This window comes from Malaya genurostris, chromosome 1 (genome assembly GCF_030247185.1).
Source record: "Malaya genurostris strain Urasoe2022 chromosome 1, Malgen_1.1, whole genome shotgun sequence".
In the NCBI taxonomy this organism is placed as follows: Eukaryota; Metazoa; Arthropoda; class Insecta; order Diptera; family Culicidae; genus Malaya; species Malaya genurostris.
In genome coordinates, this window is record NC_080570.1 from 73,978,425 (window position 1) to 73,996,510 (window position 18,086).

Below are 18,086 nucleotides of genomic sequence, written 5' to 3' on the forward strand. Positions count from 1 at the left end.
TGTTTTGACATGATTGGGACCAATGTAGAATATGACCAATCCTAGATTTTTATCTAATATGGTAGAGGCGACATCGTCCCACGACATTCGATAATTACCAATAAGATTGTAATGGTACGTTCTGTACTGTTTTCTTCGGGAACTTGTATGTTCAACCGTTCAATGTATTTGATAGGCGCGTGTGTACTGCTAAGCCATTCATCAATATTTTCTCAAGTACTTTGTACGTTATCAGATAAACCTACTGAATAAAAAAAAACAAATCTAATAATTATCTACCATTTATATATATTACGAGACTAATCAAAGAGCTACCTACATTTTTATCACGCTTTATATACCATTATACGATTGTACAGCCAAGTACCAGTGCATTAGCGAAAATCGGTTCTTATGTGTTACGTTCGTCTGTTCGTTTATGGTTATCGCAAGGATTAGAAATGCACCACCAATTGATAAGATATTGGTCCATTCAAATGGTCTGGTCTATTCCACCAACAGGCACATACTTATTTACGTTCATAGAAATTGTTCAGCTTAATGGCCCCTGTATTTAGAAGACATCAACTCATTTCCATTCTACACCTAATCATCCCATTGCCATTACCTCACTCGAAAGCGATTCATTTGTGCACTTTTTTCGGCAGTCGGCTCAGTACCTAATCAATCAATGTGAAATAACATTAGAAAATGGTTTCCGCTCGTTCGATATTAAATTTTTTTGTTGTAGTAGGAATATTAACAATATTTTCGGTTGTATCATCAGCTACTATTGAAGAATTGTCAATTCTAGACGAGGGATATCTTATCGAGCGAACTTCCGAACCACTATCTTACACGTTATTCCTTGATATAAGTGATGAAAATTTTAATTCCTACAACGGATCAGTTGACATCCAAATGCGTTATCTGACCTCGAAGAACTATTTTTACCTAAACAGTGCAGAAGTTAACATTGATATAAGTAGCATTAAAGTGACTAAACTAAATGGAGCAGCCGTTGAGTTGTCTAATTTTAATGAATTGAAAAAGTATGAACAACTATATTTCGAGTTTACTGATAACCTTGAGCTGAACACTGTTTACAATGTGCACATAGATTTCTCCAACCGTATCGGTACTGATCTTAAAGGATTATACAAGAGTAGTTACATAGTGGACAATTCAAGAAGGTTAGTATGACTCTTAACATTTATAAATTCCTAGTGAATTTTAAGCAAAGTATTTTTTAATTATTCCTATTGTTACTGAACTTTTATATTATTTGTATAGGTCTTAAACTTGAGGTCATTTACCTCGAGATGCAATAAAATAAACTAAGTTTCGATTACATGAAAATCAAAAGTAGGGGAAGATGTCCAGGTTCCGGTAGTGTTCGGTTGCCGGCACCCTACCGTAACTTTTAACAGAAAACAGACAGCGTCATTCCGACAAATGTCATGTATGTGTGTAATATCAGCACGTTGTTTTTGTACCGAATGCCAAAGCAAACATACGCTTGTACTTTTAGCTGAGCTGAAAAGAAATTTGCGTGAAAATCAACACAAAAGTTTTTTATAGAATCATAAATTGAAAAGCATCAATCGAAAAGATGAGTTTATTGAATATTTATTAGGTAAAATCGATCTATTTCGTGATTTAATACCAGATGCTATAAAAATTTTCGCAACTAATGTCTTTTTTCGTCATTTTCAAAATGTTTACCGATTTCGGTTACAGGCACCCCAAGGTGTTTGGTTACCTGAACCCCATTTTTTCGACAAATCGCGAAAAAATATTAGTGATATGCAGAGATGCCAAGTTTGCAAATTTGTCTGTAAATTATGAAATTTCTTAGTAAACATGTAAACCTTTTTTCGTCTGAAGACTTTTTACAAACTTTTGAATCTTTGATTGTTTGCAGACATTCGTCAGAAATTACAGACTTAAGAAAATTGGTGCGATCTTTTCGTTTTTGATAGCTAAACTTTTCATTTTACCTGGCATCTCTGGTGATATGCAACACGTGGACAGACGTGCCAAATGTACCGTCGCGCGACAGTATTTTTGAGGCTGTCATGACAGCTTTGTGATTGATTTCATCACGACAGCCCGCAGAAAAGCAGTATTGTACACCCAATGTTGCCATCATCCACTACGTTCGATAGCTCATTCATTCTCATGACATTTTTTTCGTGCTTCACGACAGCCGAAGAAGCATGGAGTTTTCTCTAATGCAACAGTAAACTCCGGGAAACAGTCACTGCGTTGTTACTGTCGAGAGCAAAATATTACTCTCCCTTGACCAGCTCTGCGACTGTAGCCGGGCGGTTTAAATCACCTATCTGACACAGGTATGTGAGCACCAGCCATTTGAAAGTATACCGATTACGTTGAGCCCCTCGCGTTTCGAGCCCCAAACACTGCGATGTTTTGATACTCATCGCGATACTCAAAATGTGAAAATTATCTCCACTTGATGTCCCAAAACACTGTCTGAAGTATTTTAGGTAAACCGACAAGTTATTGTGAGAGAGAGAGTGGGTTTTGACTTTTGCCTTTGCTTATTGATATGCGAATTGATATCCATTGTAATAATATGGGCGTTTGGTGGCTTACATATTGATTGTTTACTGATATGCGACTTAACGAAATCTCAAAAAGAATAGGTTTAATAAATAATCTTCATGATGATAAACAATGTATTTCAATTGCTATTAACTCAATTACTATTACAAAACTGTAGCGTAAGTGATTGCAGAACTTTCAATTGAAAGCCATCGAACCACATTATAGTCAACATCAGCATAGAGCATTTTTCGAAAAAATCAAGCGTTTAGAACTAGTATTGTCGAATGATTAGCAGATTTGACATTTTGATAATATTTTCGTCAATCCGATGAAGTTGCCGCTAAACGATCAAAACTTTTCTCAATACTCCTTGTATTGACAATAATATTATCTCGTGCAAGGACTACTTTATACAAGAAACATGAATGTACAATCCAATCCGATTTTAGATTTATATGTAAACGATAAACATATAAACAACAATTAACAAAAAAAAGTCGTGCTATTTGACGCAGTTCGCATGGAAAGATATTTTTAAATCAAAGATACCATATTCGATACTCATTTGCGTGATTCTGAAATGCCAAAACCAATGCACTTCTTTTAAATGATGAGAGTCGCAGTCGACTTGTAAGTCTACAGGGTCCGGCACTCGAAGTGTAACCAATAAAAAAGGCCATAAATTCAGTTTGGAAAATTACTTTTACTTAATTCAAAGTACAAAATGTGTAAAAATAATACAAAATTCAGAATCAATTCACTTTTGCTCGATATGACCACCTTTTGCCTTGATTATGGCCTTGAGACGGTCGAAAAACGAATCGCAAGCTGCCCGAATGTGACTTGCAGGTGTATTTTGGCCCACTCGCGGACAATAACTTTTTTCAGCGCCTCGAGACTGGTGTATCTTTTAGTTCGGACTTTGCTCTCCAAAATGGCCCAAAGAGAATAATCCATTGGATTCGCATCTGGTGAATTAGAGAGCTATTGTGTGGACGTGATGAAGTTCGGAACGTTGTTTTTCAGCCATTCTTGGTTCACTCGAGCTTTGTGAGACGGTGCCGAGTCCTGCTGAAACGTCCATGGTCTGCCACCGAAATGTTTGTCTGCCCAAGGCTTCAAAGCAACCTCCAGAATACTTTCCCGATAATATATCGCATTTACCTTGACACCAGGCTCGAAGGTCTGAAGTTGGTTACACTTCGAGTGCCGGACCCTGTATAGGACTATTGCATGACCAGTGCTGCGATACTACGGACACTAAGAATCCTTCCAAATCAGGATTCGAACTTACAAAATCTGGTTTGTCAAACCAGTTTCTCACACATTGAACCGCCAATCAAATAAAAACCATGAATGCTAATGTATCGGGATATCAAGTGAAGCCATCATAAGTTCAATTTCATGCCAAGGGATACGGGTTGACTGAGAATAGCCCTGATATGATTCATCCATTTACTTTTTACTACGGCTGTTACCAAACAAACAATCGTTGGACGAATAGTTTGTAAAAATGATCTTTCAATCATAATATCATGAGCATAAGATGCTACTCATTGCTTTTTTCTTTCACTTTTATCGAAATGCTGAGACTTTTTCACATATAAATATGAATATTGTAAATTTCAATTTCATGATCGAAAAATAATCAGATTACAACAAACATCTTATTTTAGTTGAGGCAGGGGTACCCGCCGACAGTATATGTTAATCTAAAACAATCTCTTCATTTCACAATTGTAATGTGCAATGAAACCCTAATGTTTCGTGCAAAAGTAATCCCAACAACGCAATCGTGATGTACTAGTACCGCTTCATTGAAAAAGTGCGCGCGCACTTTGGACCACAGCTTTTCTCCAGAAACAGCCGATTAATTACTTCAATTGACATTGACGAGACAGCCATTCGTGACAGTGATTTCCTAAAGATCAAAGGAAGTCACCGATTTTCAAAGGTTGTCACCGTTGCTGTCAGAGTCTAGGCGCGCGTGCGAGCTAGTTGCATTGGTCAAAGCAAACCTGTCAGAGTGAACGTGATGCGATAACAGTACATTGCATTGAGCCGCTTCGCTTCGCATTGCGTTCCGCGCTCACTCTGATATCAATCTAACAGTTTATGCAAATGAGCGAACATAAAGAAACAAGACAAGAACAATCCGTTCAATTTGACTATACTCTCCGGATAGAATACTCTCATCAAACTGGCGAGTAGAAACTGTCTCAGTGACAGTATTTATTTAGCCACGCTAGCGCTGTTTCCATTACAATTCGGCCTATGCTTCACACATACTGTAGACTGTGGCTTTCGACTTTGCGCTCAGACAGTCTATGCTGCCTCGTGGGGGCTCTTATTGAAAAGCAGTATTTCTGGGAAGCCTGCACGTGGACAACAGTAACGTATTCAATGCCGCGAAGCCGGTGGAAAACCGGCCAAATCAAGAATAAAGGCGCCACCATCCAAATCATCGGCCAAGAGAGCCAAGGCGAAGTCTCCGTCAAGACTTTTGTCCAAAACGCATCCGAAAAGAATAAATTCCATTTTTTCTTTGAATAATTGTAGACTTCACTTATATTTTTCAATTTTTAGCGAATTTTCTTGAGGTGCCGGTAAGCGAATACCTTTTTTGAAATGGTCAAAATTTATCACTTTACCAAATTGATGATAAAGTTTTTTCAATCGCTTAAATCAACTTAGTTTCTTATTCAGTTGTTAGCTAGGGACTTTAGCTTTCCATTGATTTATATATGTCCGCATAATGTGCACTTAGTCAGAAGTTATAAGCTAAAAAGAAAAGGGTGCCGGTAACCGAACACTCTCCCTTACTATAAATACATAGCACTTGGATCGGGATTTTTTGTGGGTCAGGATTGGTAGTTCAACGCACTGGTCTTACAAACCTGGAAGGATTCTTAGGTTGCTGTCAGAGTGAAAGTGTAACGCGAAGCGTCTAGGTACGCGTGCGAGCTAGTTGCATTTGATCAAAGCAAACCTGTCAGAGTGAACGCGATGCGATAACAGTACATTGCATTGAACCGCTTCGCTTCGCATCGCGTTCCGCGCTCGCTCAGACATCAACCTTAGTGTCAGTAGGATCTTAGCACCAACCATACAATGGTTATGTACGCTATGAAAGTCTGTTGAAACGGAAGGTTGCTGTAATACCAAGGCTCTGCTTGAATCAAGATTTTGAGTGAAAAGAGTGTAAAACCATTACCAAGATATTCAACTTTCACATTTCGCATCGAATCTCGTACATAGAAGTAGGCAAAGACATCATGTTAACAAGATATTCAGCTCTTACATTTTCCAAACAAATCATTCGCAACATCCTTTGTTGCAAACATGGCGCCCACAGCAGAGTCCACATCAGTGCTGTCAACTGTTTTTTCCAAAAATCTGTATTTACCGGAAAAATCTATCTGTACAATATCTTTCTCGAAAAATCAAACATCGATTTAGTGCGGAAACTGATTTTGCGACCAAAACAAAAGGTCGTTCGATCTGATTTACCCCTATGGAATCCAACACAAAAACTGAAAATCGGTATTTATCTGTATGAAAATTGAAATATCGGTATTTTGAGAGAGCATATCTGTATTCCTGTATCGAGTCCAAAAATCGGTATAAATACCGATAAATCGGTATAGTTGGCAGCGCTGGTCCACATGGAATCTCGTATGTAGATGTAGGGGAGAGAAATGTCAAATTCGTGCGCGCCAAAATAGCAGCACTGCGCACCCATACAATTGACATGAGATGTTGAATGTGATGCCGTGCGATGGTGTTGCTGATCTGAACTGGTATAACTGAATTGAGACTTATTGATTTGTCGAAAATTCAGAAAAACTAAGAATATGTGTATAAAAATAGATTGAAACAGAAGTTCCTATGGAACAAACAGAAATAACTTTTATACTGCTATCGCCAGTCTCACATAGTCAAATATGCAGAATTGCATGAGTCCTACAATGATACACAGAATTTCCAACAGAGGCCTATAATACAGCAGTAGCGTTCGATTTATTTAGACGAAATCAAGAAAATATCACGAATCATAACAGAGATCCATCAAAATAATATCTCTCGTGTCAGAATCTGTTGCAGTATTTGTTTCTCGAACTTGTAAATAATGTCCAAAGAATTAAAATATGGAACTAACAGGGATTTTTCGGATGCTATATAGGTGATTTTCACAAACTCGTATTTAGATAGAAAATTGTAATAATTTTTCAAAGATATAATGACATCAGCTCGGTTTCCTGAGTCGTCTTTCTAGTTTTCTTCATTTTCAAATTCTTTTTGACTGGCCTAAATTACGCATCGCCGTAAGATTTTCTGTTTGTGGTGACAGGTTGCCAAATTTGGGCAAATTTGTTAAAATATAAAAATGTTGACCAATTCAAAAGAATTTTGTTGTTAGTATAACGACAGGAACAGTTCTGGTTTGATTCAACAGAAAGCTACGGATTCGAGTCTCGTCGCTATGGTAACTTTTTGCAGTTTTTTCAATTTATATTGTGTTCGTCTATCTATTTTGTCTTCGTCTATTGCTGGAAAATCCGACTTTTGATCGGAGCATTGAAGACCGCTAGTATTATATACCATTTGACTCAGTTCGGCGAGATCGGCAAATGTTTGTGTGTGTGAGAGATTATATCAGAACTAACTGGCTCAAGTAACACGTTCCTCTAGTTATTTGGAGATTTGTGCATATATGTATGTACACTTTTCAAAACCCCGATTTCAATGAGCATAGGCTTGTTTAAAAGCTACTATTGAGTTGTGAATCAATTTCGAACATCAAACAGCTTTCACTTTCGGTTCCGGGTATACTACTGTCACTTCTGGTTCCTGAGATATAATGAGGTAACCGCCAAAACGCACTTTGTTACATCTCCACTCAACTGTCTGAAATGGCTGAGTCGATTTTTAAATCCTTAGGCTCGTTTGAATTAACTAAGGAGTGTATCGAAAAGTAGTTAGCAACATTGATTATTGAATAAAAAAGCGAAAAAAATCATATTTTGACATCAGTTTTCGATAGATTGTAGAAAAATTACATTGTTATGCATTTCACTGATTATATTGAAGAAAATCCTAGTTTCTGTGAAACGCTCGCACTTTGGACTTGACATTCTTCATTAAAATTTGCACAGTTACTTTTGTGACTTTTCTGGTGGCAGCTGTCCAGTTTTGGGACACTGTACCTTCCTTCCGCATGTTTTGGGACACTGTACCTTCCTTCCGAAAGTGCCGCTTGACAATTACCCAATATCTTTCAATTGGCCGAAGATACGGGCAGTTCGGTGGGTTTATGTGCTTTTCCACGAATTGTACATTATTTTTTGACAATCACTGTAGAACGGAGTTGGCGTAGTGGGCTGGAGCCAAATCCGGCCAGAAGAGAGGAGGAGCCTTATTTTTTCTGTACAGTGGCAGCGTTCTCTTCATCAAACATTCTTCCTCGTACACTTTGGCGTTAATTGCGCCCTTCGTGAAGAAAATCGACGACCGCAAACCACAGGTAAAAATTGCTTGCCAGACCAACACCTTCTGCCCAAACTTTTCCATCGCCACAGTGGTGTCAGCGTCGTCCAGGTCCTGGTACACCGATTTCGTATAATATTGCGGTCCAGGCAGCGCTCGAGAGTCTTCCTTGGCGTAGGTTTCGTCGTCGATCAGGATGCATCCGTCTTTATTCTGTATAATCCGGTTATACAGTTTTCGCCCTCTTGTTTTGGCCTGAACTTGGTGTACCAGGGACTTTTTCGGCACCTTCTGATTCTTGTACGTTTTCAGGGAGTTCCGAACTTTGATCCGTTGAATCATCCCGATGCTGATGTTGAACTGCTTGGCCAAATCCCGCGTCGATGCCGATGGGTTTTTCCTGATGTACTCAACCACTTTTAAGTCCCGGCCGGGCTGCCTGGGACCCGTTTTCCTACCGGATCGTGTCAAATCCTTCATGGAAAGGGTCTTACCGAACTTCTCGATAATATTTTTGACACTGGTGTGGTGCACTTTCACTCGTTTTGCAATTTCGTTGTACGTGACACCACTTTCTGAGCACCAAGTGTGCAGAATTTTCTTTCGCGTTTCTGGATCAATTCGACTCATCATTGAAACGATAAACCGTACCGAAACCAATCGATTGCACAGCTGTTATTGACATGTAAACAAACATGTCACCGCAAAACACGCTGCAAACAATTAAGCCATTTCAGAGTAATAACTGTTTGAGTGTTGCTAACTACTTATCGATACACTCCTTATCTACTTTTGAGTTGTGAATCAAATTCGAAGATCAAAAGGCAGCCCCTTTTGGTTTCATAGATATAATGGTATAAGTAACGTAACCGAAAAATCAATTTATTTTCTCCGTTCAATTTTACCTAAGACTTCTACAAGCATAGACTCTTTTAGAAGCTACTATTAAATTGTGAGTCTAGCTCGAATATCAAAAAACTGTTTTTTTCGGTTCCGGAGATATTATGTTCGAAAGATAAAAATTTCGATATTTAACGAAAACATAGACGAGAATATTGAAATAGGTCTTCAGGGAAACGTAAAAACTAAGTATCTGAATTTCGTGCTTTAATTTTAATTATTTCCAGGTAAAGGTAGCGTTGAGGAGTAGGGTAAGGTGTTCGGTTGCCGGCAGTGTTCGGTTGCCGGAGCCACATCGTAACTTTTGACAGAAAACAAATAGCGTCATTCCGACAAATGTCGTACAAAATTAACAATCTACAAAACGCTGATTAGACCGGTTATCCTCTACGGGCATGAGTCCTGGACAATGCTTGCGGAGGATCAACGCGCACTGGGTGTTTTTGAATGGAAGATGTTGCGAACCATCTTTGGCAGAGTGCGGATGGAAGACGGTACGTGGAGAAAGCGAATGAACCATGAACTGCACTAGTTGCTGGGAGGACCAATCCTCGTTCAAACGGCCAAGGTCGGGCGGTTACAGTGAGCTGGACATGTTGTTAGAATGTCTGAGAACAACCCGGTATAAGAAGAAGAAGCGCGCAGCGGGCAAGTTGGATCGACCAAGTTGAGGACGAACTTTGGACCCGCGTGGTCTGCGACTGAAAGTGTAAGAGTAAGTAGGTTCAAATGAAAGATCTCGTGATACGGAATTCCTAAATTTCATACGGATCCGGTTTCGGAATTATAGGGTAAAGTGTGTTAAAAATGGTGCACAGCCACGGCGAAACAAACGTTACATTTCTTCTAAACTGGCCTCAAAACTACACCAACTGGTAGATGTTATCAGCAAGCAGCCAAAAAAACTACTTCAATTGGTAGTCATTATCAGTAGGTGGCCAAACAAACCGATTCCGGTTACCCTGGTTCTCGTTGCTTACACAAAATATCGATATCTCCGTTGAAAGAAGTAGGCATAAGTTGAATCGGAAATCTGATTTAGGATCATGATCGATTCAAATTTAATTTGAAATTGCAGCCTACTTGGGTTCGATTCCCAACTCCGGAAAAATTTCCCCAACCACGATTTCTCTCTGTTCTGAAAAAGGTTTGTTTACTTGCAGACACATCGCCACAACGCACTTTCAATCGACATATGCGCGCACTGTATTTCCATGTTATGACGAACCGGCCTATAAAGCATATTTCAACGTATCAATTCGCCATGATTCAAAGTTTCATGCTATCTCTAACATGCCGGTACAAAAAACGTAAGTTAAAGTTGTGGGACTCAAAGAACAGCAATAATTTATAATTTATTTCAGAACCCAAACAAGTGATAAGTTAACAACAACAACGACGTTCCAACAGACTCCATTGATGTCTTCCTATTTGTTGGCGTTTATCGTGTCAGACTATTCTACGTTATCCAATCAACAAGATCTCATTAGAGTTTATGCTCCAGTCAGTAATACTTCCGAATTGGTTAATTCGATCTGTCTTATTACATTTACAACTTATTACAGAGTAATCAAGTTCAGCATACAACATACGCATTAAACTTTGCAGAAAAATCTCTCGCATCGTTGGAACAACTGTTCGGTCATGATTTTCAACTACCGAAGGTAGACTTGGTTGCCATACCCGATTTCAACATGGGTGCCGCAGAAAATTGGGGCCTTATAACTTTCCGTGCAGTTTATTTAATTTATGATGAACATTCTACCACGGCACGTACGAAGCAAAGCATTGCCAATCTTATAACTCATGAGTTTGTACATTCTTGGTTTGGTAATGAAGTTACCCCTGAATGGTGGACTTATCTGTGGTTGAGCGAGGGAGTGGCAAGGTTTTTTGAATATTACGTGACCGCGCAAATCGAGGACACTTGGATGTTGTGGCAACAATTTGTTGTTAATAATGTTCACGCCGCGTTATCTCAGGACGACAAGAATAATAATAGGCCTATGAGTTATAACGCAACTGAACCCGATGTGTTAAACAACTTATTCGATTATGTAGTATATGCCAAAAGCGCTTCAGTTATCAGAATGATTCAGAACGTCATAGGTTTTGACGAGTTTGTGGAAGCGCTTAACGATTACATCACCAACCGTAGCTACCAAACCACGAAACCAGAGTACCTTTATAACAGCATTGAAAAATTTAGCAATGTAGAACTACCAGGTAGTATATCCGACATATTTAATAATTGGGCCAATAACCCCGGATACCCCGTTGTGACAGTTACAAAAGATAAAAATCTAGTGACATTTTCACAGAAACGATTTTGGATGCCAATTGAAAATGAAAAAGCACCGTCAGATATAAACTACTATATTCCAATCAACTACGCCACCACTGAGGACGCTGATTATAATGATACCACGCCTATGCATTGGTTAACACCAAGTAACCCGATTCTGCAAAATGAACTACCTGACTCCGTCAACTGGATTTTGATCAACAAACTGCAGACTGGTTACTATCGGGTAAACTATGATCAAGATAATTGGGTAGCCCTTACCAATATTCTAAGGTCAAATCAAATGGAAGACATACCGGTCATCAATCGAGCTCAGCTAATAGACGACGTTGGTAACCTCGCTAAAGCGGGAGAAGTTAGCTATGAAATTGCACTTACACTTCTACAGTACCTGGAACAAGAAACAGAATATATCACATGGAGCACCGCGTATAATGTACTGATCCACCTTAATAGAATGTTTTCCGGTAGCGATCACTATTCTCGTTTCGAAGATTTCGTAAGGACTGTTACTGTCAACATTTACAAAAATGTCGGTATGACCGGTCGTATGGATCAGATTAGTAGACTACATCGTGGTAATACAGTTTATTTAGCTTGCTATTTCGGAGTCAAAGAATGTGTTGATGAGGCTGAAAAACAAGTGCAACAGATGTTAGATGATGAATCGTATACAGTTCCAGAAGAAGTCCAGTCATCCGCCTTTTGTGCGATGAGTAAATATAATGAGGCACTGCAAACAAAAGCTATGCTTGTATTATTTGAACGTTATCTTCCGCTCAGAGCAAGCGAAAGTGCACTGATAGGACGCTTCATCACCGGATTGGGATGTAATAGAAATGTTACGAACATCGGAACATATCTAAGCTTAACCATCAGCAACATACCCGGTTTTCAGCTAACAGGCTCCGAAAGAATTCAAATTCTTAACTCAGTAATAACAGGAAGCTACGAAGGACTACTCGAAAGCCTGAAATTCGTTCTGAAATATTACACAGAGGTTGCTAGCCTGTTCTCACCTCTCGATCCTGTATTCACAGAATTTGGAAATCGGATTAACAATAACGTCACGTATGGATTGGTAATATTTTCACCTTAATTCGAAAGTATGGCTCCTTTGAATCCAATAGTATTTTTTTTCAGTTACAAGACATTATTAAAACATATGAAAATAATTTCCCCGATTCTATAAAAAGCTCAGCTTCGAGTGCACTCATCCAAGCCACTCAGAACATAGGATGGACTGCTAAGTATAATGTGTTTATAAGCGAATGGTTAATCAAAAATGAGTATGTTGTTAGTACAACACCCGATGCATCTGATCCTGGCAGTGCTTCTTTGATTGTAGTCAACATATTTATTATTATTTCAATTATGCTTATTGTCAATGTGTTTATCTAAGTCGAAATTATAGCTATGCGTTACGATATATTACACTTTTGATCCAACCAAAATGATGGCTTATTTTAGTGAAAACTCCTTTGTTACATTTTTCACAAACTGATCCACGATTGAACAGACCTACCAAATATGAGATTTGGACTTCATATTGCTCATCAGACCAATGATTGTAGAGTCCAGTTCCACCGTCAGAATATACAAGCGATTCAAGAGTACCGTACAATTTCAATACACATAATTCTGATTCGGTGAAATTAGTGAGCTTTTCTTTTACGCAATTTTTCCGATATATAGGATAAACATACAATGGTTTCTCTCCGTTGCTGGTACCATGCAGAATGAGTGGTACATGGGAATGATTACGCCATAAGCAAGCAGGAATCACATCCTTGCTAATTGAAATCGAGGTTGCTAATTTCAACACAGCAATGTTGTTGTTTCGAAGGTTTAGATCAAACCTGGGATGAATGAAAGCTTTCTCAACAGTGTTGTTCTGAAGTTGACCTATAAGCACAACCACGTCATCAGAGTTTGAGAACCTGCAATATAGTACAATCGTTTTCATTTCTTACTCAAACCCCAAAGTTTCTCCATTGAAAAGAATATGTCTTACCTTATATAACAACTGGCTGTTGTTACCAAAAAATATGAAGATATTAAAGTAGCATCGCATGTCACATTTGACAAAGTTGATTTCAAAGTAGCCTGAAAAAACGTGGTTTTCAAAATAAAATTGCCATAAAATTACCATTTTATCAATTAAATTGAAATTTCAGGTTAATTTAAAAAAAATTGAAATTAACTTGATTAGGTATTTAAACTACAGTACACTCGTATTTGTGCAATTTTTGTGCATTTTATTACCATGCACGATACCTCTGAGCTCCTTCTCCAAAAAATGGGGTGTTATCCAATGTTTGTGCCTAGGCTAGGGCACATAACCGTCGTTTATTTTTCTTTACGTTTCGTCTTAGACTCGTCAATGCATAACACTTTATACTGAACTGTTGTGCCACCTAGCAGTCATAAACCAATAGGCATGCGTAAAGCTAATGCTGTGTCTAAGATGATAAAGAAGATGGTTTTGATGATAAAAAAGAAGGTTTTGTGTCCTAAATCTTGTCACATCTTTAAATCCAATTTTCTAAATACTTGTGCAAACTGAAAAGACGACTTTCTGTTATGCAGCCGCAACGGTTGAAGTTGAACTGATAACTTTCACTAGCAGTTTAATTACACTGCCGAATCGAACACGAAAAAATGAATATAATGGTAAAGTTCACGAAATAGCAAACCGTTACCAAACTGAAAAGACGACTTTCTGTTATGCAGCCGCAACGGTTGAAGTTGAACTGATAACTTTCACTAGCAGTTTAATTACACTGCCGAATCGAACACGAAAAAATGAATATAATGATTAAGTTCACGAAATAGCAAACCGTTACTTCCCAATGACCACTAGAGTTGATGGTCAGTCGGCTTAAAAGTCTATTCGCACTATTCCAGGACGGGACCAACCGGGACGTTTTTTTCCTCATCGGCGATGACTGAACTGCCGGCGTGTGCATGTATTGGAATGTCGAATCCGGCATAAAATCCATTTGGTTGCCACCGATAATCCTCGCCGAGTTTTTCGCACCTTCGGCACCGGGAAAAACTCGGCGAGGAATATCGGTGGCAACTAAATGGATTTTATGCCGGATCCGGCATTCCAATATATACACACGCCGGCAGTTCAGTCATCACCGATGAGGAAAAAACGTACCTTTGGCACCGTCCCAGATGGTCCCGTCCCGGAATAGTGCGAATAGACTTTAAGTCGACGTAAATATTTCATAAGGTGCAAAGTTCTCTTCGGTTAAAAATTCATTATTTTCACATTTACTTCCTAACTGTTTGTGTAAAACTTTCATTTTGTAATCAGTATTAGATAGTTTGCTAAAACGCCTATATAACAGGGCAGAAATAACCAAAAGACAAAGTAAAAACTGTTGGCGAGATTTATTATAGGGACGCTGAGTCACTAAAACCGGCAACCATGCCAGTCAAAAGAAAAATGTTTTTTGATACCACTGTTCAGTACCTTTTTGCACTAAGACAGAAATACAACACGCGTTACTTTGATTAATTGATTTTCACGTTTTTCTTTACGCGGTATAAGTTCCCTGCAACTTTGTTCTCTGCTGTAGCCAGTGGTCCCAGTGCAGGAATCGTGAAATCGGCGATTAAGGTGAAATGTAGCGGAATGCGAAAATCGCGTTTTTGATCAATTATTCAAAAACTAGACCGATTTTCGAAAAACCAAAAACACTTAAGTTTTCGAAATCAAATTTATCATAACTAAGTATTCTTAGAATTTTGAAATTTTGCTTTGCCGAGCCGTAATTGGTTTTTGAAATGTATAAGCGGTAACTGTTCCGTTCCACGGGGATGATTTTAGAACTGGAAAGTAGTGTTTGTAGCAGAATTTCACAAATAATCTGAAAATGCAACTCAAAATTATAAATTTTAGCTAAAACAACCGAAATTTGAAAAAGTTTACATAAACTTTTCCGCATTTTTTTATTGCTTGCGCACTGCTGTTTCGTATTGAGGTGGCGTGCGAAATGCATGGTGGACTCGATGGCATTACATCGTGAGCAAAAATTACATATAAAATTATGACGCGAATTTATGCAGCATTGGGTTTTGTGTTGAAATAAAAACGAGATGAATTCAATAAAATGGGTATTGTAAGAAATTGTTTATTTTCTAAGTAACTGTCATTTATAATGCTAATAATGTCCAATTCTGTTGAGTTCAATGCATTGATGTTGCTGAAGCAATAAAGCATGGCTGTGTGATATCGTATAACAGGTATTATTTTAGATTGTAGCAATTTTTATAGCAAAACCAAATACAAATTATAATACGGAATACTTCGACAAATTTTCAAGGACACATTTTGCATCGTGCGGTACACTGTCATGATACACTGTCAGAGTGACGGTGTACCTTATTGAATTTTATATAAAACTGGCAACTCTGATGACTGGAAAATGATTCACCATAGTGACTGTTTATTATGCTCATAAACAAAGATGTTTAATTTTTCGAGATCGTGGAAAATCCGAAAGAATTTGAATGTAATTGAAGCTTTTTGTGATTACCATTGTTTGACTCAGAACCGATATGACTATCGACATCTGCAAGAACCCGGATTCAGTTTTGAAAACTGTCGCAGGTTAGTGTCGTCAGAGGAAACGCAAGACTTGAATTTCTAACCTTGATGTTTTATAGAAATGCTCAACAATGCACCAACGATTTGTTCCGCCGAAAGCTATTAAAACTCGTGCTACTGAGAGACCAATCGTGGAGGATAAAAACTGCGAAAATATTCACTACTTGACTAAAAACATGAACTACTGTGGTACCGGAACAGCTGCTGACACGGAAATAACCACTCATATGATATCGTCAAATTTAGAATTACACCGGTTAAATACTGGATGAACAGTCCCGGTAGTTATTGCTAATACGATGTTGAAACAGTTTTTGTTTCGCTATCAAGGTCATATTAGCGCTGCTTTGGTTTTAGGGGGTGTAGATCATACGGGATCGTATATTTATTGTATTTATCCTCACGGATCGACAGATAAGCTGCCTTATGCTACAATGGGATCGGGCAGACTTGCAGCTATGTCCGTGTTCGAGTCTCGCTGGAAACCAGATATGGATGTAGAGGAGAGCAAAAAGTTGGTTCGTGAGGCAATTACTGCCGGAGTTTTCAACGATTTAGGATCCGGTTCTAACATTGATCTATGTGTGATTCGAAATAATGATGCACAATATTTGACACGTTCGACGTTCGAGGAAGCTACTAAAAAAGGTACCCGTTCCCTCGCATATGACTACAACAACGGCAGTTCAACAGAGCAAGTGTTTCAACATTGATATTACCGAGGAATGCGAGTGGTCCAGAAGAATATCACACTGGCGTCAGTTATGAATATGGTTCTTCCATTAAAAAAAAACAATATGAAACTTGGTAATGGAATAAGTAAAATACCTCAAATCACGGAAGTTTTCGTTTTGAAATATAAGTCATTTCGTTCATAAATGTTTTCATCCGCTATTCGATAGCGACGCATTGTTTTCATGATAATTACTAGCATGCTTCGATGTCGTAGTGTTGCCAGAGATTTTCTTTTTCAACTTTTCTAAGCTGTCATGACGAAAAAGTAAAACATGCTAGGCTAAATTGATCATTCTGTGAACCAAACATTAGCGCTCCGAATGTATGGGACTTAGGGGTATTATTATTTGTATTTGGCAAAACTATAACTTCATCATTGACAAGCTGCTGAATAAAACACAAACCAAGTATTATTGTGATACAAACAATGTGATAAACTTTGAAAATAACAGGCATATACATGGTTAGCAAGTTGATCAATACATATACATATGTCATGTTAGTCATTCATAATTACTCATGATTGATAGCTCTAGTGTAAGAGTAATCACTATCAATAACGATTGAATTAGCATATTTTCAAAGTGTGAAGGATTCAAAAATCCATTACGTCCAGCCTTTTTTACAAGCCAATATAACGAGAGGTAAGCCCACTGCGCTCAATCATTGAACAAAGTTCTTGTTTCTATGTGTCCGTTTTTCTAGGTATGCTTTGTGTGACGGTTCGTTCAACGGTTCTAAACTAAATTTCGAAGAGATTGTCTGTTGGGTTTTTTGATATTCGTCACCGTTTCTGAGAAAATCAGATTTGAAGCGTGAAAATAGCCCTTTAAAACGCCCTAAAACACACTGGCCTCAGCCCTTAATTGGTATACTCTGATCTTGTGTCATGCAAGCTCGGAATTCCGTGTTATGTCGTTTCCCCATGAGAAATTGACAACTACCTCTGGATAAATTTTTAGTGTTTAAGATTAATTTCTAATTTATATTAGATGAACTCGATTGATAATGAGAAATAGTTTATCACTTCAACCGAAATTGCAGAATGGTAGAGAAACTTAACGCTAAAAACTGCTTGCATAAAAAACTTGAACACAAGCTTGGCGAAGAGAAGCTTAATAATCGAAATCGCAAGTATGTACAAAGATATAATTGCATATATTTGGGATAATGGTGTAATTTCGTCGGTCATAAAACAAATGCAAATCAAGACAAATTATGTTCGGTGTTGGTTCGGATTGATTGAACTTTTTGACTGTAGATCATTAGAAATTTTGGTTGCCTTGTTCCACATCAATGGCTCGAACAACCCCATGGGGCTGATCCTTGTAGTTTTTTCAATCTCATTTGTAATAAATGTTTATAGTGGCAGCACTGTGTAATTAAAATCAGCATCAAGACGTTTTTCTTCTTAGTGAATTAAAGTGTAACCAAAAAAGATTTGTTAAGTTAGTGTAAACTCGAAAGTGTGTTAAGTTTTACGAGAAG

At 38.1% G+C, this 18,086-nt stretch overlaps 2 protein-coding genes and 1 pseudogene across 4 annotated transcripts in view; 2 read left to right on the top strand and 1 right to left on the bottom strand.

The window, feature by feature from the left end:
- The first annotated feature begins 562 nt into the window (after window positions 1–562).
- On the top strand, window positions 563–12,643 carry LOC131440483 (aminopeptidase N-like). The gene is made up of 5 exons (XM_058611798.1): window positions 563–1,172; window positions 10,101–10,247; window positions 10,302–10,440; window positions 10,503–12,323; window positions 12,386–12,643. Exons 1-5 carry the CDS (start codon window positions 691–693, stop codon window positions 12,641–12,643), a joined length of 2,847 nt encoding a protein of 948 aa, XP_058467781.1. The 5' UTR covers window positions 563–690.
- LOC131440484 (uncharacterized) overlaps window positions 12,537–18,086 on the bottom strand; it is a 36,667-nt gene continuing 31,117 nt past the window's right edge. For all 3 annotated transcript variants that reach the window (XM_058611801.1, XM_058611799.1, XM_058611800.1), the window contains 2 exons: window positions 13,257–13,348; window positions 12,537–13,182 (listed from right to left, as the gene is read on the bottom strand). In XM_058611801.1, the coding sequence (XP_058467784.1) occupies window positions 12,657–13,182; window positions 13,257–13,348 (618 nt within the window). In that variant the 3' untranslated portion in view covers window positions 12,537–12,656. The remainder of the gene's footprint in view (window positions 13,183–13,256; window positions 13,349–18,086) is intronic.
- On the top strand, window positions 15,796–16,610 carry LOC131440487 (proteasome subunit beta type-7-like; annotated as a pseudogene).